The 27,934-nt window shown below is 38.2% G+C and overlaps 15 protein-coding genes and 1 non-coding gene across 16 annotated transcripts; 10 read left to right on the top strand and 6 right to left on the bottom strand.

Annotated features, from left to right (window-relative positions):
• Positions 1-440: 440 nt before the first annotated feature.
• C5L36_0B11160 (uncharacterized protein) lies at positions 441-1,112 on the top strand (the record flags this gene model as incomplete). Its single annotated transcript, XM_029465499.1, has 1 exon — positions 441-1,112. The coding sequence occupies one exon, from the start codon at positions 441-443 to the stop codon at positions 1,110-1,112; it is 672 nt and encodes a 223-aa protein (XP_029321358.1).
• Positions 1,113-1,369: 257 nt separating this feature from the next.
• C5L36_0B11150 (uncharacterized protein) lies at positions 1,370-3,943 on the top strand (the record flags this gene model as incomplete). The annotated part of the gene is made up of 1 exon (XM_029465498.1): positions 1,370-3,943. The coding sequence occupies one exon, from the start codon at positions 1,370-1,372 to the stop codon at positions 3,941-3,943; it is 2,574 nt and encodes an 857-aa protein (XP_029321357.1).
• A 416-nt stretch (positions 3,944-4,359) lies between these two features.
• Positions 4,360-5,319, top strand: C5L36_0B11140 (uncharacterized protein; the record flags this gene model as incomplete). Its single annotated transcript, XM_029465497.1, has 1 exon — positions 4,360-5,319. The coding sequence occupies one exon, from the start codon at positions 4,360-4,362 to the stop codon at positions 5,317-5,319; it is 960 nt and encodes a 319-aa protein (XP_029321356.1).
• A 149-nt stretch (positions 5,320-5,468) lies between these two features.
• C5L36_0B11130 (uncharacterized protein) lies at positions 5,469-6,524 on the bottom strand (the record flags this gene model as incomplete). Its single annotated transcript, XM_029465496.1, has 1 exon — positions 5,469-6,524. The coding sequence occupies one exon, from the start codon at positions 6,522-6,524 to the stop codon at positions 5,469-5,471; it is 1,056 nt and encodes a 351-aa protein (XP_029321355.1).
• Positions 6,525-7,300: 776 nt separating this feature from the next.
• On the bottom strand, positions 7,301-8,929 carry C5L36_0B11120 (uncharacterized protein; the record flags this gene model as incomplete). Its single annotated transcript, XM_029465495.1, has 1 exon — positions 7,301-8,929. The coding sequence occupies one exon, from the start codon at positions 8,927-8,929 to the stop codon at positions 7,301-7,303; it is 1,629 nt and encodes a 542-aa protein (XP_029321354.1).
• Positions 8,930-10,461: 1,532 nt separating this feature from the next.
• C5L36_0Btrna5R lies at positions 10,462-10,534 on the top strand. Its single transcript has one exon. It is a non-coding gene; the product is annotated as a tRNA-Arg (tRNA).
• Positions 10,535-10,630: 96 nt separating this feature from the next.
• Positions 10,631-12,115, bottom strand: C5L36_0B11115 (uncharacterized protein; the record flags this gene model as incomplete). Its single annotated transcript, XM_029465494.1, has 1 exon — positions 10,631-12,115. The coding sequence occupies one exon, from the start codon at positions 12,113-12,115 to the stop codon at positions 10,631-10,633; it is 1,485 nt and encodes a 494-aa protein (XP_029321353.1).
• A 268-nt stretch (positions 12,116-12,383) lies between these two features.
• On the bottom strand, positions 12,384-14,141 carry C5L36_0B11110 (uncharacterized protein; the record flags this gene model as incomplete). The annotated part of the gene is made up of 1 exon (XM_029465493.1): positions 12,384-14,141. The coding sequence occupies one exon, from the start codon at positions 14,139-14,141 to the stop codon at positions 12,384-12,386; it is 1,758 nt and encodes a 585-aa protein (XP_029321352.1).
• A 716-nt stretch (positions 14,142-14,857) lies between these two features.
• On the top strand, positions 14,858-17,581 carry C5L36_0B11100 (uncharacterized protein; the record flags this gene model as incomplete). The annotated part of the gene is made up of 1 exon (XM_029465492.1): positions 14,858-17,581. The coding sequence occupies one exon, from the start codon at positions 14,858-14,860 to the stop codon at positions 17,579-17,581; it is 2,724 nt and encodes a 907-aa protein (XP_029321351.1).
• A 559-nt stretch (positions 17,582-18,140) lies between these two features.
• On the top strand, positions 18,141-19,643 carry C5L36_0B11090 (uncharacterized protein; the record flags this gene model as incomplete). Its single annotated transcript, XM_029465491.1, has 1 exon — positions 18,141-19,643. The coding sequence occupies one exon, from the start codon at positions 18,141-18,143 to the stop codon at positions 19,641-19,643; it is 1,503 nt and encodes a 500-aa protein (XP_029321350.1).
• Positions 19,644-19,699: 56 nt separating this feature from the next.
• Positions 19,700-20,413, bottom strand: C5L36_0B11080 (uncharacterized protein; the record flags this gene model as incomplete). The annotated part of the gene is made up of 1 exon (XM_029465490.1): positions 19,700-20,413. The coding sequence occupies one exon, from the start codon at positions 20,411-20,413 to the stop codon at positions 19,700-19,702; it is 714 nt and encodes a 237-aa protein (XP_029321349.1).
• Positions 20,414-20,914: 501 nt separating this feature from the next.
• On the top strand, positions 20,915-21,553 carry C5L36_0B11070 (uncharacterized protein; the record flags this gene model as incomplete). The annotated part of the gene is made up of 1 exon (XM_029465489.1): positions 20,915-21,553. One exon carries the CDS (start codon positions 20,915-20,917, stop codon positions 21,551-21,553), a length of 639 nt encoding a protein of 212 aa, XP_029321348.1.
• Positions 21,554-21,643: 90 nt separating this feature from the next.
• C5L36_0B11060 (uncharacterized protein) lies at positions 21,644-22,393 on the top strand (the record flags this gene model as incomplete). The annotated part of the gene is made up of 1 exon (XM_029465488.1): positions 21,644-22,393. The coding sequence occupies one exon, from the start codon at positions 21,644-21,646 to the stop codon at positions 22,391-22,393; it is 750 nt and encodes a 249-aa protein (XP_029321347.1).
• A 387-nt stretch (positions 22,394-22,780) lies between these two features.
• On the top strand, positions 22,781-25,000 carry C5L36_0B11050 (uncharacterized protein; the record flags this gene model as incomplete). The annotated part of the gene is made up of 1 exon (XM_029465487.1): positions 22,781-25,000. One exon carries the CDS (start codon positions 22,781-22,783, stop codon positions 24,998-25,000), a length of 2,220 nt encoding a protein of 739 aa, XP_029321346.1.
• A 4-nt stretch (positions 25,001-25,004) lies between these two features.
• On the bottom strand, positions 25,005-26,540 carry C5L36_0B11040 (uncharacterized protein; the record flags this gene model as incomplete). The annotated part of the gene is made up of 1 exon (XM_029465486.1): positions 25,005-26,540. The coding sequence occupies one exon, from the start codon at positions 26,538-26,540 to the stop codon at positions 25,005-25,007; it is 1,536 nt and encodes a 511-aa protein (XP_029321345.1).
• Positions 26,541-26,727: 187 nt separating this feature from the next.
• On the top strand, positions 26,728-27,810 carry C5L36_0B11030 (uncharacterized protein; the record flags this gene model as incomplete). Its single annotated transcript, XM_029465485.1, has 1 exon — positions 26,728-27,810. One exon carries the CDS (start codon positions 26,728-26,730, stop codon positions 27,808-27,810), a length of 1,083 nt encoding a protein of 360 aa, XP_029321344.1.
• Between the last annotated feature and the right edge of the window lie 124 nt (positions 27,811-27,934).

The following is a 27,934-nucleotide window of genomic DNA, read 5'->3' as shown; positions in this document are numbered from 1 at the left end:
GAATGTTATTTTGGATACGGGACACTATGGGTGTCTCTGTTGTGTTTAGAAAGACTGTTATAGCAGACACCCGTAGTGGCAAGCGGCGATAAAATGTACAAGAGTTGCGTAAGGAGAGGAGGGTGGATGTGTTCAAGTACGAGAGCAGGATTGTCTGTACTTCGTATGGCAAGTCTGTAATTGGCATGGCTGTTTATAAGTTGGAGTGAACCGGTTTGTCTCTATGGTATCTCTCTTTATAGGATGGTCAAGTGGCTCAATGACAGGAATGAAGAGGGGGGGGTAGCACTGTCCCTGTACGCGTTTCTAAGAAGGATGAGCCCTCATTGGGGCGCTTATAGTGGAAAACACTAGAGACGATTTTCACATGCATTACTAACGAGTTGTTAATGTAGGCATTTTCTTGTAATTGACCAGCATTGGGGGAGTAATGGGTGAAGATGTCTAGGGATACCGTTGGTATACCTGAACTTGAGGTGGACGAGTTGATCGAGCTTGCCAATGAGATTGTGGAAGCTGGCGGGGGCCGTGGCGATGGCGATGACAGTGACGGTGGCGGCCGTAACGGGGTTCGATTTCGAATAGACAATTTGCGAGATGCAAGAGCCGTTATTATTGAACATGAGGGGAACAACAACTACAATAACAACTACAATAGCGACAATGAGGATTTCCATAGGGATGCAGCCATGGGGAATATAGAACACGTGCGGCGACCATTATGGTTTGAAGTCATTGGATTGATAATAGTCACGTTGTTTCTACTGGGAGTTTACTGGTTGGTATTGTCGTTGGTTCTGATTAGCTCATTCAGTAGAGATTTTTTCAAAGATATATTTGACTTTGTCGATACTGTCAATAAGGGTAACTACAGCTTCATTGATCCGCATTCTCTTATTAACAAATTTGCAATAATAATTAAAACAGAAATACCAAATCTTCCAGACACGCTATGGATGGTCATCACTTTGGTTGTATTTGCAACATACATTGTCATGACAACCATTATACTTATCCTGAGCATGATGTTCTCCTTGATGTGTCTGTCCATGTGTTGTGTGTCCCGATGGAGATATTTGGGGGAATTCTTCATGAGACTCGTTGAAAGTTGACCAAATTTGGAATTCCAATTCGCGTTTCTTAGTTTGTATAATGTTGTAATAAAGAGCCTGTCAGTTTGTGAATAAATGAGTGAATAGTGTTTGCAAAAAAAAAGAAAAAAAAAAAGCTTGATTTTCTCTGGTTGAGAATAGGCAATGGAAATTAGCAAGTTGGTGTAGCAGAACTTTAGTGTAATACAACTTTGATTTTTTTTTCCCCCTTCTTCATTGTTTATACCTGAGTCCTTTGTATATAGAACACCAGCAAGATGCCACCAAAGAGAGGCGGGGCGTTTACGACGGATCCCAATGTGTTATTGAAGAGAAGACAAGAGAGACAACGTGCCAATGAGAAGATGCAAAACATCCTTGATGAACAAGGTATTCGGCGGACGGAGAACGAGAACAACCTGCCGTTTGCCACCATACCACAGGTTCTGCTAATCAACCAGAAGAACTACTATACTGAGTATTTGAAGAAGGACGAAAATTACATAATGATGAGAGAGGACAGGGAACACAAAATTGAGGAGAAGAACGTTGACAATGACAAGGAAGCCGGCGTTGAAGAGAAGAACATAGACAATGACAAGGGAGCCGGCGTTGAAGAGAAGAGCGTGGACAATGGCAAGGAGAAGGACGGCGATGCTCCTGGAGAAGAAAACGACACGCTAGTGTTGCATCCGGGGAGCCATGGAATCAAGATTGGGTTTGCCAAGGACGTTGATCCGCTTATTATCCCCAACTACATTGGATATGCCAAGAGAGGCGGTACAGGCCCGCGGGGTGATGTGGGCAACGGGACGGATAAGTACGATGTCACGGGGCTAGTTCCAGAGAGAGAACTGGTTGGAGAAGGCGGCGACAGTGTCAATGATCGACACTACCAATTAGTGGACCATGAGAAGTTTGAGAAGTTGAAGAAGCCCATTTACAAGAGCTACAAGGAGAGAATGAAGTATTACAAGAGAAAGATCTTACCCAACTGTCATGAGGCGTGTTTCAATTTCAACCGGAAGCAACAGCATGAAGACATCCAACTTGAAGATGTTGGAGATGAGGAGCACAAGAACATGTTTATCAAGGCCAAGAAATTGATTGAGAAAGGGCGTGACTATGTTGTAGGGGACGAGATTTTCCGGTTGAATGACGAAAGCGAGTGGACAATTAGGCAACCGTTTTCATTTAAAAAGGATTCGCAGAACAAGGTTGAGATGGGGTTCAACTATGGTGAATATAAGAACGTTGAGGAGAATTTGGATGATATTGAGAGATTATTGAAGTTTATCATGAAGAAGAAGTTCAAGATGGTGCAACGGAAAGAGTTTGAGAGGTTCAACTTAGTATTGGTTGTACCATCGTTAAGTAACAAGGAATATGTTGAGAGAATGATTGATTTGATGTTCAATCGATTTGGATTCAAGTACATCAACATTATCCAAGAAGGTGTCAGTATCTCATATGGGTTAGGCATGAGTAGTGGGTGTTTGGTTGATGTTGGGTATTCGAGCATACATATCAATTGTATTGATGAAGGTATAGTTGTTGAGGATTCGAGAGTTATATTAGACTATGGTATGAAGGACGTGATTGCTGTTTGGGGGAAGATGTTAGTTGAGCAGCAATTCCCCTTAATTAAGGTTGATTTCCGGAAAATGAAGGACATGAAATTATTAGAGAGTTTGTTTTTAGAGCATGGGACATTTGACGATTCCAAAACTGGGGTTATACAAGTTGGAAATTTCAATATATTTGAGAGCAACAAGAAGTTCAAGCGGTACCAATTCAAGATATTTGACGAGAACATTCTAGCACCGATGGGGATGTTTTATCCTGCTATTTTCGGTGAGAGGGTTGTAGGAGGTACTATTGGAGGCGATTACAGTGGGTATGAGAATCTCAATGACAAGGGGAGTCTATTACAATTGATTGAGAGTTCCGGTGTACTATTTAGTGAGTTTGAGCCCCGTGAGCAGCTTTTGTTTCTTAGTGAGTTACTGGACGGCAATGTTCATATCCATATTGACGAGTTAATTGACAAGTTTGGCAATGGTGGTATAGGAAATGGTAAAAGCATTGGTAATAATAAACGTAATGGACAAAATAGGACCAACTTGTTCAATACTACACCCTTGGAGATTGCCATATTGGAGAGTATAATAGTTGCCGGAATTACTGGCGGGTGCGACCAGGGGAAGCTGGATAAATACTTTGGAAATATAGCAGTAGTTGGTGGCGGGGCGTCTTTAGAAGGGTTTGAGATGATGTTACTTGACCGGATTCATATAGCGCGAAGCGCGTTACTGGGCGGCCGAGGTTTGGCGCGGGCGGTGAAGGTAGCACGTGCGTTTCAGGAGGAGTTGGAGAAGAATAACAATGAAGGTGAAAAGGCGGGTGAAAAAGGGGGTGACAATGGGGGTGCTAAGGAGATCAATAAAGGGCGTCTTATTATAAGTGACGAACAAGTAGATGCTGCACTTGCAGTTGCTAGTGGTAATTCTGAGGAGGAGTCAGTACGCGGAGAGAGTAGTGATAATTATGATGCAACAGTTGGTAACAATGGTAGTAGTAGTAGCATTGGTGGAGTTGGAGTTGATGTAGATGTAGTATGTGGTAACAGCAATGGAGCATCAACTGCTACTGGATGTGTAGCTTGGAAAGGTGGAAGTGTGTTTGCACGGATGGTGGGTGGTAATACTGGTAATGGTAACAGTAATGGTAACGGTAGCACGGGCGGGAATGGTGGACACAATAGCGGTAGTGGTGGTGGTGGTTTGAGTTCGAATGCTGGCTGGATCAGCGCTCGTCACTGGGAACGGCTCGGCGGGCGGGCGCTTCTTTGAGAGCGGTGACCGGAGAAAAGGTGTCCGGCCGGGTGGAGCGGGATGGGCGCGAGGGAAATGGTGCGAGGTTTGCGTGAGCGGGCTGCATTGGGCGAGTCCGGGGGCAAATGGAGCGTGTGGGGGCGAGGTATATGAGGAGCCTCGTGTGGAGGCGAAGGAGGCCGTGGCGATGGTGGAGGAGAAGAAGAAGAAGAAGAAGGTGGAGTTACAACAGTTGTCAGCATTTGGAAATCTGTTTATCTTATAGAGTTCAGTAAACTGTTTGATCAAACACCGACACGTCACTACATTAGGTTACGTTACAATACAATACAATACATTAGAATTTGTTGTTGTTGTGTTACCCCATATTCCCCAGATACCGTACAGCACCACGTCACATCGTTTCGTCATATACCGTATTAGTCAAACACATAATGTTTAGAAGATCATTCCACAGTGCACGCCAACTAAGAAGCTATGCCGACACCATTCCTAATCTCAAAATCACCAAGGACACCAAGGTGATGTACCAGGGGTTCACCGGTAGACAAGCAACTTTCCATGCGCAACAGGCGATTGACTATGGCACCAATGTTGTTGGAGGTACCAATCCAAAGAAGGCGGGTCAACTCCATTTGGAGAGGCCTGTCTTTGCCACTGTTGCAGAGGCCATTAAGGAGACTGGCGCCACTGCCTCTGGTATCTTTGTTCCACCGCCAATTGCCGCATCTGCAATTGAGGAGGCCATTGAAGCCGAACTACCTCTTGTTGTCTGTATCACTGAGGGCATTCCTCAGCAGGACATGTTAAGAATCTCCCAGATGTTGAAGACCCAGTCCAAGACAAGAATGGTTGGTCCAAACTGTCCTGGTATTATTGCTCCAGAGCAATGCAAAATTGGTATTATGCCCCAATCCATTCACAAGAGGGGAAAAATCGGTATCGTCTCCAGATCGGGTACTCTCACTTACGAGGCAGTCAACCAAACTACAAAGGTTGGTCTAGGCCAGACCTTGGTTATCGGAATGGGCGGTGATCCGTGTCCTGGTACTAACTTTATCGATGCCCTCACTTTGTTTTTGAACGATCCGGAAACAGAAGGTATCATCATGATTGGTGAAATTGGTGGTTCCGCCGAAGAGGAGGCTGCAGATTTTTTGAAGCAGTACAACTTGACCAGAGAGGTTCCTAAACCAGTCGTGTCCTTCATTGCAGGTGTCACTGCTCCTCCAGGTAGAAGAATGGGACATGCCGGTGCATTGATCTCAGGAGGTAAGGGTACTGCGCAATCCAAGATTGAAGCCCTCACTGCTGCTGACGTTGAAGTTGTTCCTTCTCCTGGTATGTTGGGTGATGCCTTGTACAAGCAATTCGTCGACAGAAAATTGCTATAATCGGTCCCCTCCGTTATATCACAATTGTAGTTTATGGTTTGACAGGTACTATCCAAAAATTCACTCCCTAACTACACATGCTACTCAATCTAGGTTATAGTTTTATATTTCATTCTATTTATTTCTTAAACTATTTATTAGACGATTATTTACTTGTTTGCTTGCTGGTTGACCTCCAGTTGATGTCGTAGTTCCTCTAGTTCATTGTGCATCTCAATCAACCTCTTGAGATCATTGTTGATTTGATCAGTCGTCCCCAGGGGGTCCCGCCGTATCTTGTCGTACAACCGGTAGTATATCGGATACACCTTCTGGTACCGGCTTACATACTTTCTGGCTTTCTCCACGCCACCCTTGTACACCTTTGGCCTCGTCAGTATATCATCTACTCCACCGGTGTACAACATCATCTGCGAATCGTGAGGCCTATAACCTTCAATATATAACCGTTTCTTGTACCTCCCATCTCCAAAACTCTTCACTAACTTGGCATATCGCCAGTCAATAACCCCCTTCGTCACCTCCATCTGCTCAACAATCCAAGCAGGGAACTCTCTTAGATCCACCCCGTCGCATTTGATGCCCTCTTCGGTTCCAGCCCCCTGCTCGCAGACCTTCTCCATAATCCTGACTTTGGTTTTGTATTCTTCAATCTTCCGCAGATCCACATCCTTCTCCCCCTTATAATTGATCAGATTCACACGGTAGTCTAGCGGGCCCAGGTTGACAGCTTCCGCCCTATTGGGGATCCTCTGGTATATTTTACCTACATTCTCCCCAGTAAGACTGCACTTAATGATTTCAACTCGACCCTTATCCTTGAAAATCTTAAACCCAACGACTTTACCGTCTTTAATGACAACTTTCACTCGACTGTCATCATTACTGTATTCACTTAGAATCTTGATGATTTGCTCAGTGTTCATCCTCATCAAGACGTTCATCCGTATAGGTTCATTCCCAATCTCAATATCTCCAACATATGGCAACAACCGTATCATCGTCATCCCTTGAAATCTTGAATTAGTCTTATCAGAATACAGACCGATAATAAACCAGAGCAGTATGCAGGAACGGGAAGAGAAATAGAGGGGAACAGCAGAACAGGGAAAGGAGGAGACAGAAGAAATTCCTTGAAAAGTAGGTATATAGTTCCATATCGTCTTTCCTGTGATGTAAAATCCGTTTATGCATTTCTCACACATTTTCACTTCTCAACTTTACAGTATACATTTCCTAGGTTTCTTTCTCTGGCAGCGTTTCTTTGTTTGTCTATTTATTCATCTCACATCTTATGAATAGTCTGCTTTTATAATATGGATCCATTTAACACCCTATATGACTCGACTGAGCCCCTGGTCGACCAATTACAGGTAACGTCACCTCAGTCTCTCGAATTCCATACCTTACAAGATGATATTCTTTCATGCATCCATGATTTAGAAGAGAGCATTAAAATTGTTGAATCTTCAGGTAACTTCCAGATATCTGATATCGAGTTGACTTCACGAAAGGATAGAGTAAAGAATCTAAGGAATAAAGTATCTTCAATCCTGAAAGATAAAAAAATAGATAATCTACAAGGAAGTTATTCGGATAATCCGTTTGCTGATGATGTCAACAATAATTTTGATGATGGTAATGATGATGACAGCAATAGAGCAACTAAAGAGTACCACCAGCAACTTCTACAGCAACAAGATGATCTGATAAGTAATGAGTTGACTCAGTCTATAAATAACTTACACCAACAAGCGTTGACTATAAATGAAGAATTGGATTACCAAGATACCCTTCTAAATAATGTCGAGGATAAAATGGATATTTTGAACTCTAAGATTCTTGGCAGTGGCATGAAGAGAATCCAGCATCTATTGGATGATAACGAAATGGCTGGAAACTGTTGTATAGGTTTGTTAATCATTGTGTTAATCCTCATATTGGTTCTTTTGATTATCGTTTGAGACGGTCTTGAAATAACCTACCTGGATTTTTTCAAACTGAATTGATGTCCCCTCAGTTCTTCTGCTTTCTTACGTCGTCTTAAACTTTCCCTGCGTATATTCTCCTTGAATATTTTCTTCCTCTCTTGTCTTAATTCTATCCTCTCAAAAATCCTACCATAAATCTTACTTACATAGTCATCAAAGTCTTCGGGCTTCTCAACATCTGCTGCCTCCAAAAATCTAACATTACAATAATCATCTGTTAGAATCTCACTATCAATCGGATCACATACACATTTGGCAGTTTTGCGTATCTCTTTATCCAAAGGACAACTTTGCGCAACTGTATGTTCATAACTGATGTCTTGAAATAAATGTACCTCCTCTTTCCTCAACATTAAACTAAATACAATTGAGTGAATCGGTGCATCACCCCACCTCTCATAGAAGAAACCTCCTGCCTTGTCCAAATATTGAACATACCCTTCATATATTTCATTCCTAAAGATACTCAAATCTGCAATCTCAAAATTTGTCCAATAATGACAATAGTTATAGCTAATACCACTGTCATCACTAATGAATTTCACCAAGTTTTCTCTTCTATAATCGGGTGAGAAATAATCAATAGGTAAACTCTTAAAATACTTTCTGGTATGGTGCCACAATGTTTCGATTGTATTTGGTAATTCTTTCATTGAAATTGTGAATCCATATTTCTTACCATTTTCTTTTAAGAATTTGAAAGGGTCATTTAAAATGTCACAATGAAATTTAACATCTGGTTCAACTCTCCAGTAATAATCATAGTCTCTCATTATTGGGTGTTTATAAAAAAACATTGAATTGAACCTACACATATGTCTGTAGGATTCACTTGATCCATACAATATAGGCCTCCAGTAACTACTTTCACGAATCTTGCGGGCCTTCTCTTGATCTATATGCTCCGGATATGACCAATGTTCACCAGGTATCAGCCCATATCTCGTTCTTCCACTGACCAAGTTTGATGTTAACTCAATAAATTCCTCACTGAATGGTTCTTCATTGAGGAAAACCCAATCGTAATGATATCGTGTGTTGAACCTAGTCTCTACTTGATGGATTGAATCTAATATACTGAAAAGTTCAGAGTTTCTACACAAGGTGAATATCGTTGCATTTATCAACCCTTTGTTTGATTTATAGTACTTGGGTATTCTCCGTGCAATTTCATATTGTGACCACGGCTGTTCATCTGGTGGCTCGTCCATTCGTATCCTTCTATCATTATCAATTAATGTACCTTGAACTTTATCGATTGGGTCTGAGTAATTCTGTAGATTTGAAGAATTCGGTATTGATCCCTCCTTTTCCTTCTTAGATTTTCTCATAACTTCTCTAATTTCTTCGTCCGTTAGTTTGACAATTTCATCTATTTCAGATCCAAACTCTAACTTCATTTGCTTCTCAATGAATCCATCGATCTCAATCTCTTCATCATGTGCGTTTATCTCCTCTAATATAGGTGTGTCATTATTATTAACATCAAGCTTTTCAGATTCGTTCCCAATTTCAAGATTTTCGGTCTCACCATCGGATCTATTCGGAACTATCCAGAAGGTCGATATAGCTAAAATAGTATATAGGAGCAACCTCCTCTTGGATGATAATATCCTCATTAATATCCTTTTATATAAACTTTTCGGACCATTAAAATTAAAAAGATCGAAGGGAAAAAACCTCTAGTTTCTCCCAAATATTGTCTGTGATTCCCCGGTGTAAATATTAATTTCCACACGTGCCAAAACAGCGAAAAATCCTATACTTTGTGGTAATACTAGTTATTTATGAAAAGTTGTACAGAAGAATAGACATCACTAAAAAATGGTGAAAAGAAAAATTTCACACTCGCCCATCAACTTTCCTCAACTTACCATTCAATGTTGCATTAAACATACGATTCTTCCAAGGGGTCGATTAATGTGAAGAAATTGACATCGGTATTGTGCCTGAGTCTACTCAGTACCAAACACATGCATATTTAAACCATGACGAACGTGCTGACTATTAGACTATATTTGCATCTCCCAAAAAAAAGTCGGAAGCATATCCGCAATTTTTTTAATTGAGGAGAAGTATCAAAATCGCGGTATATCCTCTGTGGATCTTCATATAGAAATGATTGACAGTGCACAGAAACAATAGATCGGCTAATACACTCTGTGCCTATTTAGGAAATGACTCCACAAAAGCTTAGCAAACGGCCAGAAGACGGATTCTTCATTAAATTTCAGTTACATGTTATTTATCATAATCATACATCATCATCCCATCGATATCAAGACTAGAAAGTAATGAAATAAAAATATTAGTTCGTAGCATGACATCTAAACAAATCTGAATTTTATTGCATGTTAGCTTATATGGGTTTTCTTAACAATATTTGTCTTTGAAACATTGGCATCGTAATTATTTTTTTGATTTATGCTTTTTATTTGCTTCTTACTGTTGGAGCAATGTATGCTGTTGGCAAGGCCAATAACTTCCTAATTATTACTTCTACGCAAGCACTTCTTGTAAGCAAGTCTTAGGTCATATTTGAGGCCTGAACAATCAATAAAGTAGATTATTTAATACACTCAAGCAGTGTCGTTTCCATCCATGACTATTTTTTTTCTTGTCAATAGTATCCATACTTTTTGAAGTAACTTTAAATATCTATGCTACAACATATGGATTGATTTTTCATGAAAAACACTCATATAGACGTACAAACAATAACAAAGTGAAGTAAAGAAAAGACCTCGTTTAGTCCCTTTAAAAGTGGAATAAACAAAACCGATGAAAATATTATTTTTTTAATCTATAGGAATTGTAACTAAAATCATTTGATTTAGCAAACGGTAATTTCTGAAACATTGTAATATCTCCGGGTTGAGCTTGTGCGTCTCACCAGGAGCCATAAGTAGGCTTATAGTTTTAGTTGAATAATCTTTTGATTATTCTATCTAAGGTTCTGTGAATTCGCTTTCCATTTGTTTCAAAATCTTAGACCGCCAAATTTAAAAGTTTGCTTTTCTCAAAAAAAAAAACAACCATACTTCTAAAACATGGCGGTCAATTAGGTCTCAGCATGTTTTTGTTTTACAATGCCTAGCTTCAAGATATAGTAGCACTTATTTCCAATTATTTCAGAATTAACCCGTGTAACGTTCTTGTAGCGTAATGGTGAACGCGTCAGTCTCCTAAACTGAAGATTCTGGGTTCGAGTCCCAGCTAGGACGGATTTTTTTATAACTCGGAGTGTTTTTTTTTGAAGGCTAGATTAATAAAATTATAGAATTTGATTACTTATACATAAACATAGTACCTATTAGTATTTATCTCCATTTTGGCTTCTCCTTGATTGCAGTGTCTTTTAGACGAGCTTCGGCAGTTACTAGTCTCGCTAATCTTGGTATCGAGGAAGATGTTGAGATAGATTTCAAGTTATTGTAAGATTTTGATTTTGCAGTTGGATTTGTCTTCGTATTTGATTCACCTTTAAGTTTACTATTTGAGATATTATGGCTCGGCAAATTCATAGAACCACTTGTCTTGGATCTTGGAATCCTTGTTATTGGTGTTTTTGGTTTCTCTTCTTTTGTAGGTGATGATAATTTCTCAGGAGATGATGTAAGTATCTTATTCAAATTCGAATATGCACGAGATGGTGACAGTTTGGGGGTATGCTGTTTAGATGGAGATATTGATGGCGATTTGCTCAACCCTGTATGTTTTTCTGCTGGTTTTAATGATGGCGTTGATTCTTTCAACTGATTAATCGACTTGCTAGATTTAGATGGTGATATACTTTTTGAAGAAGAAGATCTTTGAATTGATGATTTTGTCGGTTGTAAATAGCTGGGAATACTTTTCTCTGCCTGTTGTAGTTGGTGCTTTGATTCCTGGTATTGGTGATGGTGTTTGTGTTGTTGTTTGTGTTGTTGTTTGTGTTGTTGTTTTTGCTGTTGCTGGAGGTGTTGCTGTCGCAGCTGTTGTTGTAGCTGAAAATGTTGTTCTTCGTACTGTTGCTGATGCCTTTGTTGATATACATCTTTGAGTTTCTCTTTTTCTGTCTGTGTCTTAGTTGGACTGTCATCTATTTCCACAAACTTGAACTCGTCAATTTTAAGTCTCTTCGTTGCGCTTTCTAATGTTTTTGAGGTGAGCCGTTTATCACCTGGTGTTAAATGATAATCTGAAAGAACCATATCCTCATCAGTTTCTATTATTTTGCGATCAATCACTTTTTCATCAGGTGTTCTTGACTGTTGTTGTTGTTGTTGTTGTTGTTGTTGTTGCTCATTTCTTCTTGCTGCATAATGAAATGCAATTGATTCCATCCTGTTGAATCTGGTTCTATGACTACCACTGAAGCGCTCTGAAGCACGTCTGTTCAATTCATCATTAGTAACAGTGTTGTTAAATTCTTGTATGTTTAAAATCTTCTCTTCTCTAACACTTTCATACCTCGAACTGAACTCGTTCAGCACTTTGCTAGTAATATTACTCGAAAATAAATCTCTTTGAAGTGAATCCATGGCATTGATAAATGATTGGTTGTCTTTCTGAATATAACTTTCATTGCTGTCGCTTTGGATTGGACTTGACCTTAGTTTGACGCATATGTCATTGGGCGGGTTCAAATGTGGATATAACTTTGTATTCTTAGTAGGTGTAAATTTAAAAGAATTAGGTAACGGTGATCCATTTAAAGAAGTATTCTCGTAGTCATCACCATTCTTCTTCTTTTCTGGAGTTCTCATCACAGTATGATACACGTTAGTTATTGATCTCCAAGGTGAGCTATTCGGCTGCTGCATCATCATAATCTAACTGTGGTCCATTAAATTCAAACACAGTAATGCTTTATAACCAGTATAAATCAGTACAGAACCGTTGATTGGGTGAAGTTTAACTTATATAGCTATAAACTTAAAGAAATGAAAACCGTTGCAACCACATGTGTATGGATAAGGAAAAGAAAAAAAATAAAACCACGAAAAAAAAAAATATCCGCATAAGCAATACTATACATCATATGAAAATTCAGCTATTCTCATTTGAAAAAAAAATCAATACTGGGGAAAATTACTCATTAAGGCAATTTGTAAACACCCAGTCATCATATACACCAACAAGCTGTTGAACATCTGCCGAAGTTGGAGAACTACGATGAATGGACACTAGTGCACCTCCCAGATTTAAAAGTTCGAGTTTTGGTAATGATTCCGCAATATGGAGCATGACTGGGGCCAACTTATCAAGATAAAAGCCCATGAAAATTTCCTGGCCATCATGGTAAATTGGCTTATTAATAATACCTAGACCAGATCTATCGTCAAAATTTTTAAACCTTGAGTATAATTTCCTTACAATTGCAGTTGATTTTACGCCCATTGACTCGCAGTAGAGCTCGTCATATTCTCCATTCAAGGTTATTCCTTCATCTAAGAATGGTAACCAGTTGAATAGAAAGTCGGGTATAACTAAAGTCTGCAAGTTCTTCAAAGAAAGAAGTTTTTCAAAATATTCCCTCTTTTTCAATAAGTAGGTTTCATTAACGACAAACGTTTTATAATCACAATTGCCCTCCAGTTTCACATCAACAACCGTCAAAAAGTTGTTTAAGCTTATTGTCAAATGTTTGAGGTTCTTAGGTACCGATAGATCATTGATTAAATTGAAATCATTCATCAATGCTAGACATAGATTGGAGTCGTTAAAGATTTCACTTTTGAAAACGTTGTCGGTTAACATATTATAGTCGTTTGAATTAATTAATGAGAATGATTCAACTTGGGAGCCCATTTCTTTATCATTGAGTAGCTTGACAATTGCTCTTATTTTGTCACCATTATCATGTAATAACTTTCTCTTGAATTTGATTTCTAATTGCTTTATTTTACCCAAGTTTAAGCTTCGCAAAACTTTGATATCATTATCCAAATTAGAATCTGTCAATGATATAGTTAAGCATTGTAAATTAGCAAATAGGGAATTTTCATTGGGGTTTTCGTAATTATTCATGTAAGCCAATATACTTCTTGAAAAGTAGTTAAATGATCTAAAGTTTAGGATCTGAAGGGCCTCTAAGTTGTTTGACCAGTTTTCAATAACTTCACTGGACAATTGATCAGTTTGGTCAACTTGTTGTAACGTTAGCTCTATTTTTTCAAACTTCATATTGCTTAGATTAAGCAATTCAGCCTCGTCAACAGAAAATATCTGTAGTTCCTTTAACTCAAACGGTAACGAATTTGAAGATGTTGGTTGCATTTGTTCACATTGGTAGATATAGGAAGGATTTAAACTGACCGAGTTCGGTTGGATTAGAGAGTCGTCAAGCTCATCGTTTTCATAGAGGTTACTTGCAGATAGGTTGTGGTTGTATAGGATTATATCTTGATTATTCCCACTTCCTGATTGTTGGGTCAATAGAAAAATTAAATTGTCCACATTGGACTCAAAACGAATCTGAGATAGGGAGCCCCTCTTATTCCTAATTAAAAGATTGATAAACTTTGAAATTAAGACGTTTGATTCGGTGGAATTGAATACAATTGAATCAATCAACTCTATGAGGTTTGTGTTTTTTTCTATAAATCGTATGAAGGAATCCAATTTACTCAATGGAATCACCGTGAAGTCGAATTTGAAACCTTGTAAATAATCCACCAATGGCAAGGTTTGCCTAGAATCGTCATAAAAGTATAGATGTTTCAAAAGATATTGGTTCGACAGTATATCAAAGAATTTACAAGAATGTTTCATAGACACAAGACTCTTTTGGTCTAGATTGGAGTATATGTCTTCAATGACATTGTCAGGAAAGTTAATCAAGCTCATGATGGAGAAGCAAGAGGCGAGGATTGGAAGCGTTGTCGAAGGGCTGGCAAAGACAAACTGCAACGAATGCCAAGATATACAGGAACAGGGTGTTATTTAAATAGCTCACAGAGAGAAAATTGCGATTCAATTCGAGAACTCCGTTGCCCCTATGAAAAGGTGAGTACCACGGTATATAAAACAATGCCGCATACACATCGAATAGGGTCGTATTATTAGAAACAATGGACTTTTGCCGTTTGTGGAAGCTGTCAAAACTTGAATGACACATTTTGACCCTTTTACTCTCATCTCCTGTCCTTAACTTTTTTTTTTTTCTGTTGTTTTCCATTCTCTTCTTGTATTGTACTGAGCCCCCTTATTTCTCCTTTTAGTGTTTTTCTCTAAGCCCCCCCCTTTTTTTTTTTAAATTACCTCTCTTTCTCGCTTTCTCTTAATTGCGTGGCGCACACAAATGTCACGTGCAAATTATTAGTGGCGCATGTGGTTGCTGCGTTTCCCCTTTTTTACCGTCGTTTTCTTGTCGTTTAGTAATGTTTAGTCTGGTTTATTTTTTCCACTAAATTATCTTAGGAGGATTTCGGATTTAAAATTGTAAAGTTTTTTTTTTAATGGGTGCGGAATTTATTTTTGCTGATTTATAAATATTGAGTAATCCTCCTTCCGAAGAGGCTTAAACATTAAGTCTTAAGCTATGGGTGGAAAGCAGAGAAAGGATGCCTGAATCGACTTTGGAGAAGAAAAAGACGCCCAAGGCTTGTGATGTGTGTCGTGCAAGGAAGGTGAAGTGTGATGGGCGTGAGCCGTGCTCGAAATGTATTAAGAACCAGCAAGAATGTACATACAATTACCGTTTTAAGGAACGGGTTAGACGCAAGGGGACCAACAGTATCAACATGGACCCTCAACCTAAAAGAAAGAGAGGGAGGCCGAAGAAGAACCAATCAATAGATATGCCTAATAAAAGTGCTTCTCTGGATGATATTTTCATTCCGTCGACATCAGCCACACCGTTTTTACCAGCAGCAACCTCAACAACAATGGTACAAACACCATCAACAATAGTACACACACCTTCATCAATGCCAGCGCCACCTGTACCGCCAATAATCAACCCAACGTCTCTGTCAACATGTATGCCTCATCCAAGCCCGCCGTTGATTCAAAGTAACAACAATGAGAGTCATGATAGTCATCTCAACGAAAGTAATTCCCGCTTATTTTCGAATGTAAGCCCTGGAGCTATCAGTCATACGTATAATATGAATCCATCGCAATCTACAGCACCACGTCAGCCAACAATGGAAGATAGGTTATCGAAACTGGAATCGATGCTACATTCACTTTTGGAGAGAATAAATCCTGCTAGTTCTCCTTCAAATTCCAACAATTTGTTAAATTATGGGAAGTCTGATTCGTATACTCCGCAAAATGCCTTTAATAATGGTGCAGAGAAAGAAACTGAGACACCGATGTGGAATGGGTTGTTTCTACACACGGCGGTCTTTTTTTTGTCGAAAGTTGGTTTGATGGTATTAGAGAAAAGAATGGAAAGACCAGAAGTCTTGAAGCCTTTGAAACTGGTTTTACAGTTATACTCGCCATTCGAGAAGAAGCTATTATCTAAATGGACAACACCAATACTCAGTGAATTCTTGACCCCATTACCTAGTCGAAATGATATTGAATGTTTGATGCAATTTTTGAAAATGCGTATATTTTATCATAAAACTATTGATTTGGAATATCTTGACTATTTGTATAAGTGCTATTGTGATTGTCGTGATGGGTTGATTCCAGAGCCAAACTTTTCATATTCTGATTACTTCTTCATGAATTCATGTTTGCTAACAGCGTCACTTTACGCTTTAGAAATCAGAGAGTTTAAATTTAATATTACAATGCAGTTCCCAAGTATTGACTTGCGGACTCTTGTTGAAAAATTACGTGATAATGCTCTATTCTACTACAACAAAACTTTAATTATCTCTGGTGGGTTGAATTCAATTACGAGTTGTTTGCTTCTGGCAGAATATGCGGATTTCACCTCCTCATCACGTGCAGCATATACCATTTCAAATACAGCAATAAGGCACGCCCAAGATTTGGGTTTACATTTAGAGAACACTTACCGTGGCCTCAATCCAAAGGAAAAAGTCTTAAGGCTTAATGTGTGGTGGGCATGTTATGCTATCGACAAGGAAATGTGTATAAGGTGGGGACAGCCTCCTGTTCTCAGTGATCGGGATATCAGTGCTCCTCCATTATCCGGTTTTGAGCCATTCTGGTCCTCAAATGTGAGTTCAAAAAAGAGGAGTAAGCGATTTGTGCATGGATTGGAGATCAAGTCTACATTAGAGTCTCTGTCGGGAAATATGTATGATATTACTGTTATGGAGCAGTTTGTCACGACTGATTACGCTTTGCTAATTTCTAAAATTCATAGTTCTTTCCTACAAGCAAACTCCTTAAAGCATCTATCCAATAAAGATGTTTCACTGCTAAAGGACTCTCTTTTAAATGAACTCGAGTGTTGGAGAAATAACATACCTGAGGAACTTCGACCAAAATCAGATAGTGACGAGGATTATACTAAGTTTTTCAAGTATATCAACCAACTAAGGGAATCAACCGACTTGCTATCAGCGTTCAAAATGATTTTCTGCACAATATGTTTTGTCAGGTACCATCATGTTAAGAATGTTATTTTCCACAGCTATATTAATTACTATTACGTAAATCATGATGACGAGATTATGTGTCATGAGAGTTTAAAGGAAATCACTGCAAGCTCAAGGGCAATCTTGAAAATCGCATGTTATGTCGATACATCATGTGCAAGCTATTCAAATTATTTTGTTTTTTATCCATTTAATGCGTTTTTAACAATCTGTGGCTATTATATTCATCTGGATGAAAAACCTTTGAAAAATGTTATTGAATCTGATCTTCAGTTATTAAGTGATTGTATCAAATACCACGTCTTGCCGTACATTGAAACCTTCAGGATAAGTGAAAACGGCAGAATTATTGAATATGTCTTTAAATGTATGTTATATGCCACCTATGAGACATGCTTGACGAGATTTGGTGATCTAGATTTTAGCATTGAGGGCTTGGATGTTTTTCAGGAAATTCCAAAGTTAGCTGAAGACGAAAATAGTTTAAAGAGTCTAATAACTGAATCTGGTACAGTGAAGGAAGATGAACGTCCGTTTGTAAAAATGCCATATTTTGAGCGTCCAAAATTTCAAACGTTGAATGACAGAACACCGAGTGTTCCATTCCTTTTGAGTCCCAATTGTCCAAAGGCTATACCTGGATTCAAGGATCCCATTGTTGATAATGATGGAGATGGTGTGTTTTACGACATGATGAATATCCCCAACTATTTCCTGGATTATATTGACAGATACCCAACAACTCCTAATTTCCAATGAATATGTTTTACTGTAATAGTTCCGATGTAGTATATAATCAGTTTATTTTATTAGTCTTTGCGTTTCTTTATTTGTTGTGGGCACGTGCTGTAAGCTGGAGAAAGCTACAGATTTGTAGAAGAAAACGAATCAGTTTGGTTATTTTTAGTAAGGTTTCTAATTTTTATAAGTACTGCTCGATTTTTATTCTGCCGGAAATTGGCCATCTACAAATTAAAACCACTTGAAAAAAAAAACTTGCACTTATTGAGCAAACCTTTGCTGCTGTTGAATATTCAGAGATTGAGAAAAAGGAACAGCTGGTAGTATGTAAAGTCGATAACTACAGTGTAATGGGCTCCCTCTGCGAAAACGTTGGATACAAGTTTTACCACCGTTTTAGAAATAATAGAAGTTTTGGTAAAGTGATGCGACGATAACTTTATTTTTTTTTCTACTGAGCCCTCGCTTAGATTTTGCAGACAAAAAGAACGGGCATATTTTAAACATCAGAAACATGTTTCTCAAAGTTTACAGGATCATAAATTATTGACAGCTGCAATCTTTTCCACAGTTGACTATGTCGTTTAGTACAAAGGATACTGTTCTTTCATTAAATCCTTCATCTCCATTGCTGTGTTCTCCTGAAACAACCATTCAGGAGGCGGCAATGGAAATGGTCAATTCTCACGACACGTACATGTTGGTTACCTCACCAAATGGTGAACTGCAAGGCATTTTTACGGCCAAAGATTTGGCATTTCGGGTTGTCGGCTCAAAGCTGAATTTCAATAGTCCAGTTTCTGAAATCATGACTGCAAATCCAATATGTGCTAAGCGAGAGACGATTGCGGGCGATGCATTGAAATTGATGGTTTTGAAGCAATTTAGGCATTTACCGATTATTGACAATGATGGGAGCATAATTGGTGTCTTAGATATAACCCGGTGTTATAAGGATGCAATGAAAAAACTAGAAAAGATGTACGAGGAATCACAGAAATTGCATCAAGTCATGGACACGGTGAATAAAGAATTGGGCAACCAAAATTATATGTTTACATACTTTGAAAATTTAAGAAAGCTATTGAATGGACCATGCTTAAAGGAAGTCTTATGTGAGAAAACTAGGGTTGTGTTTTGCGATGGGGATTCAAATGTCTACGATGCTTGCATGTTAATGAAAAAATGGAAAACAACTGCAGTTTTAATCAAGAATTTGGCCAATAATAAGGAGATTTATGGTATATTCACCAGTAAAGATGTTGTAAGTAGAGTGATATCTAAAGGTTTAACACCTGAAGAATGCCTAGTAAAGGATGTTATGACGCTGCATCCAGAATGTGCAGATTGGAACATCTCTATAAACAGTGCTTTAAAAAAGATGTTTGAAGGTAAGTATCTCAATTTGCCCGTGGTCGATGATAAGGATCAAGATATTGTTGGCACTGTCGACATTATACGTTTAACTAATTTTACACTGAATCAGATTCAAACAATGGAAATGATCCAAGATGAGGAAGATGATCTGGAAGATGATTTGGAAGATGTGCTTGAAGAAGACGAAGGGGTAATAAAAGAGGAAGAGGGACATGAAATTGCGATAGTGGTTGAAGAGGAAAAGGAAGAGGAGGATGGAGGGAATGGCGATTATGATGTTAGCATGCAAGAAATGAATGAGTTCGATGTTGGTGTTGGTAAACGGAGAAGAAGAAAGATCAACTTTGACAATGTCTATTTTTTCAAGTTCAACATTGATGGGGAAATGCGTCGTGTTAGCTATAGACCTAGTGAAGGTTTCAAGAGGTTTGAAAAGATGTTGCAAAAGGAAGTTGAGTCTAGTGGGAGGATACAAATATCATACACCGATGAAGATGAAGATGAGATTTTTATTCACACAGATAAAGATTTGCGAGACTGTATCTTTTCCAAATGCAAGCTTGGTGAGGAAAAGATTGAAATTCATGTCCATAAAAAGACAGCTGTTGGTGGAAATGGTGGTGGGCTACTTTTACCTGTTGCATTATTTACCCTTTCAGCAACAATTATTGGGGTATTTACAATTAGTAGAATGAATAAATAATATTCGATTAGTTTGATTTATAAATGATATATTTATATGTACAAGATAGAAGAACATCAAACGGAGGAAGTCGAGTTAGAAGACTTATAGTTTTCCAGAGATTTTTCCTCTTCAAGTTTAGCCTTCTCCAACAACTCAGCATATTTCTTCTCCTTTTCAGATTTGAATACATGTTTTGTGATGTGGACATTAGTACCTTTAAACTCCTCGAGGTTGAAGTCAACTGCATCTGGCTGGAATTCGTTCTTTTTTGTGGTTTTCAGGGCAGGATCGAGCAAATTCTGTAGAGTCGATTCGAATTGAGCGTAAGAATCTAGAAAGGTGAATTTTGAATCTGGAATAAAGACGCCGAACCTTTCTTGTACTGCTTTAAAGATAGCAAATCTAAGGTATAAGTTATCAATTGGTTTATCATCAGGGGTGACTTTATGTTGGTTGAATATGGATGCCAACAACTCTGAAACATCACCCTGTTTTATAGATTGGCCTTGAATCCAATATTTTTCACTGAACCCCTTCAGGTTCTCTGCAATGACTTCTTCGTCGTAGTACCGTGGGTTTTTCTTACCAATGATTTCAATCTCTGCTTCGGATGTTATCTTGTCCTGATTATTTTTAACTTCCTCAATGACTTGAGCGGTTTGCTTTGGTTGAGGAGTGTTGCTTGGGGTCTTCTTCTTGAAGAACTTGAAGTAGTCCAACACCGAGAGAGAGCGAGACGTAGAGGAAAACTGACGAGCTTGACGGAGTGTGGAGCGTACGGGGAACATTACTTGGCAGACACCTAATCTCTGATGTTCTGTTACATGGATGTATATCTATCCAAGTTGTTGGAAATTATGGAAAAAAAAAATGATGGAGAAATGTGAAAATGATGAAAAAAATGCGAAAATAAGAATCCGATCGTTTTCCTCACCGGGGACAATAGGTCTCCTCCCCCCCTCTTTCCCCTTCAGTTCCTGAGAGCGTGTGCAACCAAAAAAAACAAGCTTGCAAAGCGACGCGACTATTCTGCGGTACCCATATAGACAAACGGAGTTTCCGCGACGGGTAAAATAGCTCGGCGACGCGACTGTGGGACTTTCCTCTACATATTGTACTACAATGTACTATCTATGGTGTTGAAGTATATAATGTGAGTATTGTGCGGTTATAAGGGGGGAAAAGCAAACAGTACTGGAAAATGCCAATCATCAGATAACATTGGTATTATTTCACAGTCAGCCTTGAAAGACTTCCCCCCAAACACAGAATCACTTTTACGCCATAGAATGACTGTGTACGTAGTTCGACACGGAGAAACAGACTGGAACATCATCAAGAGGCTCCAGGGCCATTTGGACGTCCCGCTGAACGACACGGGGCGGATGCAGGCCCGCAAACTAGGTGAGTATCTGAAAGAACATCCCCAAGAGTACAATATTACACGTATTGTATCGAGCGATCTCACAAGGTGTAGGGAGACGGCATCTCTGATCAACGTGAACAAGCTCCCCATTGAATACACCAATACATTACGGGAACGACACATGGGCCCCGTTGAAGGGATGCTACTAGCCGAGGCAAAGAAAATTTTCGGGGACCAGTTTAAACAACAGGGCGAAACTGAGCAGGAGATGCTGGCGCGTGTTACCTGCAAGATAGACGAGATCTGTGCTACCAGTGCGCCGGGCGGTGGGGACACGTTGGTGGTGACCCACGGCGGGGTTATACGTGCGCTGGGGGGGCATTACCCTCTGGCTGCTACTGCAAAGAAGGGCACTGCGGAACGGGTGGGGGGCCGAGTGGGTAACACGTCCATCACTGCGCTGGAGCGCGGAGAGATTATTTTTTATGCGGAAAGGCCACATTTAGTTTTCGAAGAAAAGGCAGGCCTAATTCCAGAGGAGATAGATGATGGGTACAGGTAGTTGACAATTACGTATATTATAGAGTTAGATAAAATAGGTACACATCCCCGTATAGACACTTTGGTAGAAATAGACTAACTATATATAGAGATGAGTCATTTGAGAGAGTTTGATAGCTTCCATTTCACTTCTGCCGCTAATAGGTTAGACAGACCGTCGTTGTATCTCATCAAAAGGGCCAGAAGAGACGAACTGTCTGGTTATGAGAAACTCAAGGCTTCATTGACTTCGGCCACGGTGTATGTTGGCCATTTGACGCTCAACACTACAGAGGAGCAGATCTACGAACTGTTCTCCACCGTGGGTCCTGTAGAGAGAGTCATCATGGGACTAAATGCTCATGACCAGTCACCAACGGGATTTTGCTTTGTTATTTTCAAATCTCCAAAGGGGGCATTGAACGCAGTCAAGTATATCAACAAAACCAAACTCAACGGGAAGGCTATTGAAATTGACCTCGACCCAGGATTTGAGGATGGTCGGCAATATGGTCGGGGTGAAAACGGTGCTCAAAAGGCTTCCATGCAGAGGAGAAACAACAGATTCAACACCAAGAGAGGAAGAGGTGGTTACAGAGGAAGAGGCGGTAGAAGCGGTAGAGGCGGTCGAGATAGAGCCAGAAATGGTATGGACAACACCGGTTACCAGGGAAACTACCAATTTCCCCATCAATATCAGCAACAGCAACCACTACAACAACAATATAATGAATATCAATCCCAATATAACCAATATCCTCCTCAACAATATCCACAACAATACGCCCCACCACATCACCAACAGCAGTATGATTACAATCAGTATCAGCAGTATCCAAACAATCAGTATCCTCCCTATTAATTAATTGATCTTTATATCGTAATTTGTGAAATAGTTATAAATGCAAAGTAATCGCTACCTCCATAATTATATCAATAGATTCAGACACATCTGCGTGTGTCACGTGATCAGTGCTATACTCATGAGTAGATCACGTGATCGGATGTGCTACCTTTCTTTTTTCTTCTTTATTGAGCGTTCTGGGAATTTCGAATATTATTAGCGTTGGCCATTTCCATGAAGAAATTTATGTGGATGGCCATAGAGGTTCCACTGTTTTCCTTTTTTGTTTTCATTCAGTTCTTTTGCACTAAATAACCTCCCTCTTCTAACCTTTACAATAAAGCAATTTTCCGATAAGGAACCGCCGCCTCTTTGCCTTCTTGTAACGTAACCTAATTTTTACCGATGGACGAAGCCCACCGGCAAATTGATCAGATCGACGAAGCTGCAAAGCTCGCCTTTGCTAATAATGACTATTTTCTACAAATATTTGATACAATTTTGGCAGTCTCATTGGCTCAACCTATAACTTCAAACAAACTACAATCGAAATGCTTGACTTTTTTTCATCGTTCATTTTATGAAAAACAGATTCCCTTACAACAGCGTCAAGAAAATTGCCATAAACTATTACCCTTATTAAATAGATTTATTATAAATGATGAAAATTTCATTCATATTAATAGACTGAATTATTCTTTAATTCAAAAATCAATTGAAATTTTCTCTTCTGTTTATGACTTGCTGTTTCAGCACCTAATATCAAACCCGGATGTTCAATTGTGGAATCAAATAACAATTTTAAAGGACTTTCTGATTAAAAATTGGAACACCTCCTACCCTTTATTACCAACAAATCCTAAATCAGACATAAATAGATCTTTAGGGTGTAAAATTTCAATCGTCCAAACGTTCAAGAAAATTATAGTCACCCAGTTGCCACCACCTCCGAATATAGATCCAGAGAATGACTCAGATATATCCATTGCAAAAGTTCCAAAAAACCATCCATTCCTTTATAATTCTTCACTAAACAATCAGTCACACCTATTGATTGATTCGTTATTAAACTTGTTGGGTGGTGATTCTCTTCTATCGACATCGTTCTTTGCTGCAATAATAACTAATTTAATGTCAATTTTTAGGAAAAGGCCTAATTTTATATCAAATAAAATAATGAACTTTATCTTGGCTTATGAATCACAGTTTAAATCATCTTCAAAATTTGAAAAAAACAACTTAAAAATTCAACTCATCAAAAGATTTAATGATAGAATAGATAAAATATTAATGTCTTTGCTGCTTAATAAAGGTTTTATTGAGAAAGATCCACCTTTGAAGTCAAGATTCTCAAATAAGCTGTCTTTTATTACTGAGATGCAAAATAAACAGAAGAAAAGAGGAATATTAAGTATAGAAGAGGAAAGTGATAGCGAGGAAACCCCAAATAAGCGTAGAAAGATAGATCCGACCTTCTATTATGATGAGTCTAAAGTTGTCAAACAAGAGAATTTTAGATCTTTATATAAGCTGACAACCGATGAAGACATTGAAGATATTTCAAATATAAGTGCTGATAATTTGAACAAACTAATAATTGAGTCAATTTCTAAAGTTGATGCAAATAGATTAAATTATGGATTAGAAATCATTATTTCAAGATATCTTGATTTATATAAAAGGTTCGAATTTAGGGAAAATAAGCTAAAGGAATCGGAGAAGGCTAAATGTGATGAAATAGCCAAAAAGGAATTGGAACAGAAACTTAAAGCAGCATCTTCTAGTACGTCTTCTGCTACTGCGACAAATGCAGCTGCTGTGACAGCAGCTGCAGCAATCTCTAAACCGTCTAACTTTATAGATGATGATTATGATCCTAGCGCTGAAAAATCCGAAGGTAAAAAACATGTTATTGATGAAGATGACGAAAACTTCGATGATTCTGACTTTGATCTCGACTTTGACATGAAAAACGAGAAATATGAGCTGCCAGAACCAAAATCACTTGATCCAAAGGCAAAAGTGAAGCAGGTTGAACTTTTGGTAGATAATTTGATCAAAAGGTCAAATGACGGCAAAAAGTGGGTAAGATATCTATCAAGATTGGCAACTAGAGGTACAAATATTAACGATGAAATTGCAAATTATATAAGAGACCAGCTTTTTACAGTCTTCAAGAATAACATCAAATCTCATATTGACGATCTAGTTGAATGGTTAAATGAAGAATACTATACTCAGTTTATTGTTCATCGAGATTCAATCGATCACGTAGAAACTTCTTCTTATCTGAAGTATACAACTCTTGTGTTAGATTATTTGATTCCATTCCTTGAAATCTCTGATCGTACAATTTTTATTAGATTGCTAAGTGAACTGCCATATCTTGATTATTCCTTAATCAGCAAACTGAAGTCGATCTGTCTTGACCCACTTCGTTCTAAATTAGGCTTTCAGCCTATTCTTTATTTGATTATGTTCAGGCCTCCTGTTTTTGATACCTGCATCAAAGTTGTTGAGGAATTGTACAAGGATGCCATTAATAAAAACAACGAGCAACTAAAGAATGAATCTGAAAATATACTAAAGAAATATAAACCTGATTCTATCACTAACTCTACATAAACTTTTATAATAACCCTTGTTTCTTTAGTAATTCATAGACCTTGGTACTCATCGCATTACCTTCTTCATCTTCTACCTCTTCAACTTCCTCCAAAAATGCAGTTTCCTCCATTTTTTTGCGCTTTATAGTATCCCATAACTTCAATACACCTTCCTTCGTTTCGATACCTTTGAATTGTTCGAATCCATACACAACGCCTAAATCCTTCAAAGAATCAGTGTGAGATTGCTCTTGGAAATGGCGTAGGTATGACGCCCGTCCATGATAAACACCTAAACATATTTCGCATTTGAATTCATGACCCAATCCTTTCAATTTATATAGCCAAAATGGAATCCTCTGACCGTCCACTTCGATACCTGTAACAAGGTCATCATCATCATTTTCATCATCAGAAATGTCTATATTCAACGAAGGGTCTCCGTAAATCGAATGCAATGAAATAATATCTGATTGTATTTGTTTATTATTCTTCTCAAGCTCTCGTTCTCGTACGGTTAATAATTCAATTCTTTCAACCTCATTAATGGTCTCATCCAATTGTTTCTGTAAAATAGACAGCAACCGATTGATCTCGTTTTCTAATTCTAACACTGGTTTGAATTTTTCCATGTTCTTCTTATGTTTTTTACCTTTCAGATGTGCATCATATGTTGTTTGTAGTTTGAACTTCTTATTACATGCTAAACAGGTGTTTCGTTCGAGTTGTGTTTGTCTCGAGTTGTCTGTTAATGGTAAAACTAATGGATAGGCACGTTGGATATAGCCATTAAGGTAATCAGAAAGCCTCTTCAGATAATTGAAATATTCCGGGGTTTCAATACGTACATTGATGTCCCTTAACCCAAGTGACTTTAGGTAATGTTTATACTTGGGGATTTCATTTAATGGCTTAAATCTTGGCAATGTCAAGAACTCGCTATACGATGACTTCAAGTCTAATCGTTTCCCATTCCTTTCTGAAGATGTGACTATTTTAGATAGTTTGAGATCACTTGCATAGGAACATAAAATGTTAAATTTGTCTGTCTTTGTTTTCTTCTGATGCTGCTTGACCAATCTTTTGAATTGCTTATCATCTTCTGGAATTTCCATATTTTCAAGACTTTTAATTTTTTTCTTAATTTCTGGATAAGCAGAATTACTCGAGAACATGTCATAAATTTCATGGTCTTTTATTTCTGTAGTGGAAGGTTCGATAGAGAGACATTCTTCTACAAACCTGGTAAATATGCCATTTTCGAACTGGGGGTCCTTCAAAACTTTCAAATCATGAAGGATTGAGTCCTCATCATTCAGCAACTCTAGCAACACTTTGCGTTCAGCCTCATACTTATCTAGTAGTTTTTGAACTTCATGCTGCTGTAGTAATGTTATAGATTCGTCAATCTTTGGATTTTCAATTAACACATCATGATTTAACCTTGTGTCTCTCGGTTTATATATTTGAGGATTATGTCTGATACGCTTGATAACTGCATGTTCTATCAATTCTAAATCTTCAATAAGTTGCCTTTTGTGCTCTAACTCTGTGTACATTGCTGTTCTTTCCACGGAGTCACTGACGGATTAAGCAGAAAAGAAAAAAAATGTATTCAGAATTATAAATTTCGTACCAAGGTTGAAAACTCCCTCGCAACTTTCACGTATAACTTTCTAAAACTACACATTTATTTGCATACTTTACAAAGTCATCGAGAACATTTGAAAGCTGCAAAGTAGTAAGATGGTTACCGCAGTTCTGTTTGTCAACAATGCATCACCGACGACAATAACGCAGTTTCACGACATGATAATGAATCAATTACCGGAAACTCTACCATCATGGGAATTTGAGCTTGGTATTTTCTTGAATAATAAATTCAGCAAACCATTGACAACAGAACCCAACCAAGTTCCGAATCGATATATGTATACTTTGCAATTATCATATTTAAATGAGGAAGGAGGAAACAAAATGATAAGTATCATAAATAATCACAAAAGTGTAGTGACCTGTGTTCCTAACTCGACGAATATTCTATCCAGTTTGGAATCCTTCACCACTAAAGGACTAAATTATTATAGGGATGACGAACCTAAGGACTCAAACGCTGAGGCAAAGGATCATAGTGAGGATGTCAAAGATGTTGAGATGTCAGGCATAGAGCATCAAATTACAAATCAAAGCACTGCAATATCACCATTAACAGATATAGATGATGATTTACTTTTCAGTAATCATGAGGCAAAATCACTTGGCGAGATGAAAAGGCGTAAGAAGCTGCTCAAGCATATACAAAATGGGTGCTGTAATAACTTACATCCCCAGACAAAAGAGAATCTAGAATTCATGCTAGTTTCAAGATTACAAAGCTTATGGACATTAAAACAGACAATTCGTGGTCAAAGTGGATTAGGTTATATTTTGAATGCCGAGCTTGAGGAAGATATAACTCAAGCTGAACCTAATAATAGCACAAAAGCTAGTACCAACGAATCAGGAAAAACTAAAACGTCAGAAAAGTTCAAGCTAAGAACTATAAACTGTCTATTGCATGGATTATTTAAGGGGTTCTTAATTGAAATTGAACACCTTGATGAGGAAATGGAAAAATTGGAGATTGACAACGAATTAAAAAATATTCCTGAAACTGAGAGAAAAAACAAATTGATTATGAGGTTCACTAGAAGTATAGCAATGATTAAATCTTTGATTTCAACCTACAATTTTCCAGATGGTAATTTATGCTTTAACGTCTTAAGTGATTCTAAGTTGGACTATCTAAGTGACTTATGCCAACAGTATTGTGATGCGCTACAGATGTGACATGTTTTGCTGAACTTAGTGTTATAAATCATCTATATATATATGAATATGCCATGACGAGATAAAAGTTAAGGTAAAGGAATGTAATTCAAGAAAAGTAAAACAAAACCAAAAAAAAAGTATC

The sequence above is a fragment of the Pichia kudriavzevii genome, chromosome 2, assembly GCF_003054445.1.
Source record: "Pichia kudriavzevii chromosome 2, complete sequence".
Lineage (NCBI taxonomy): Eukaryota > Fungi > Ascomycota > Pichiomycetes > Pichiales > Pichiaceae > Pichia > Pichia kudriavzevii.
This window is presented reverse-complemented; position numbering and strand designations above follow the sequence as displayed.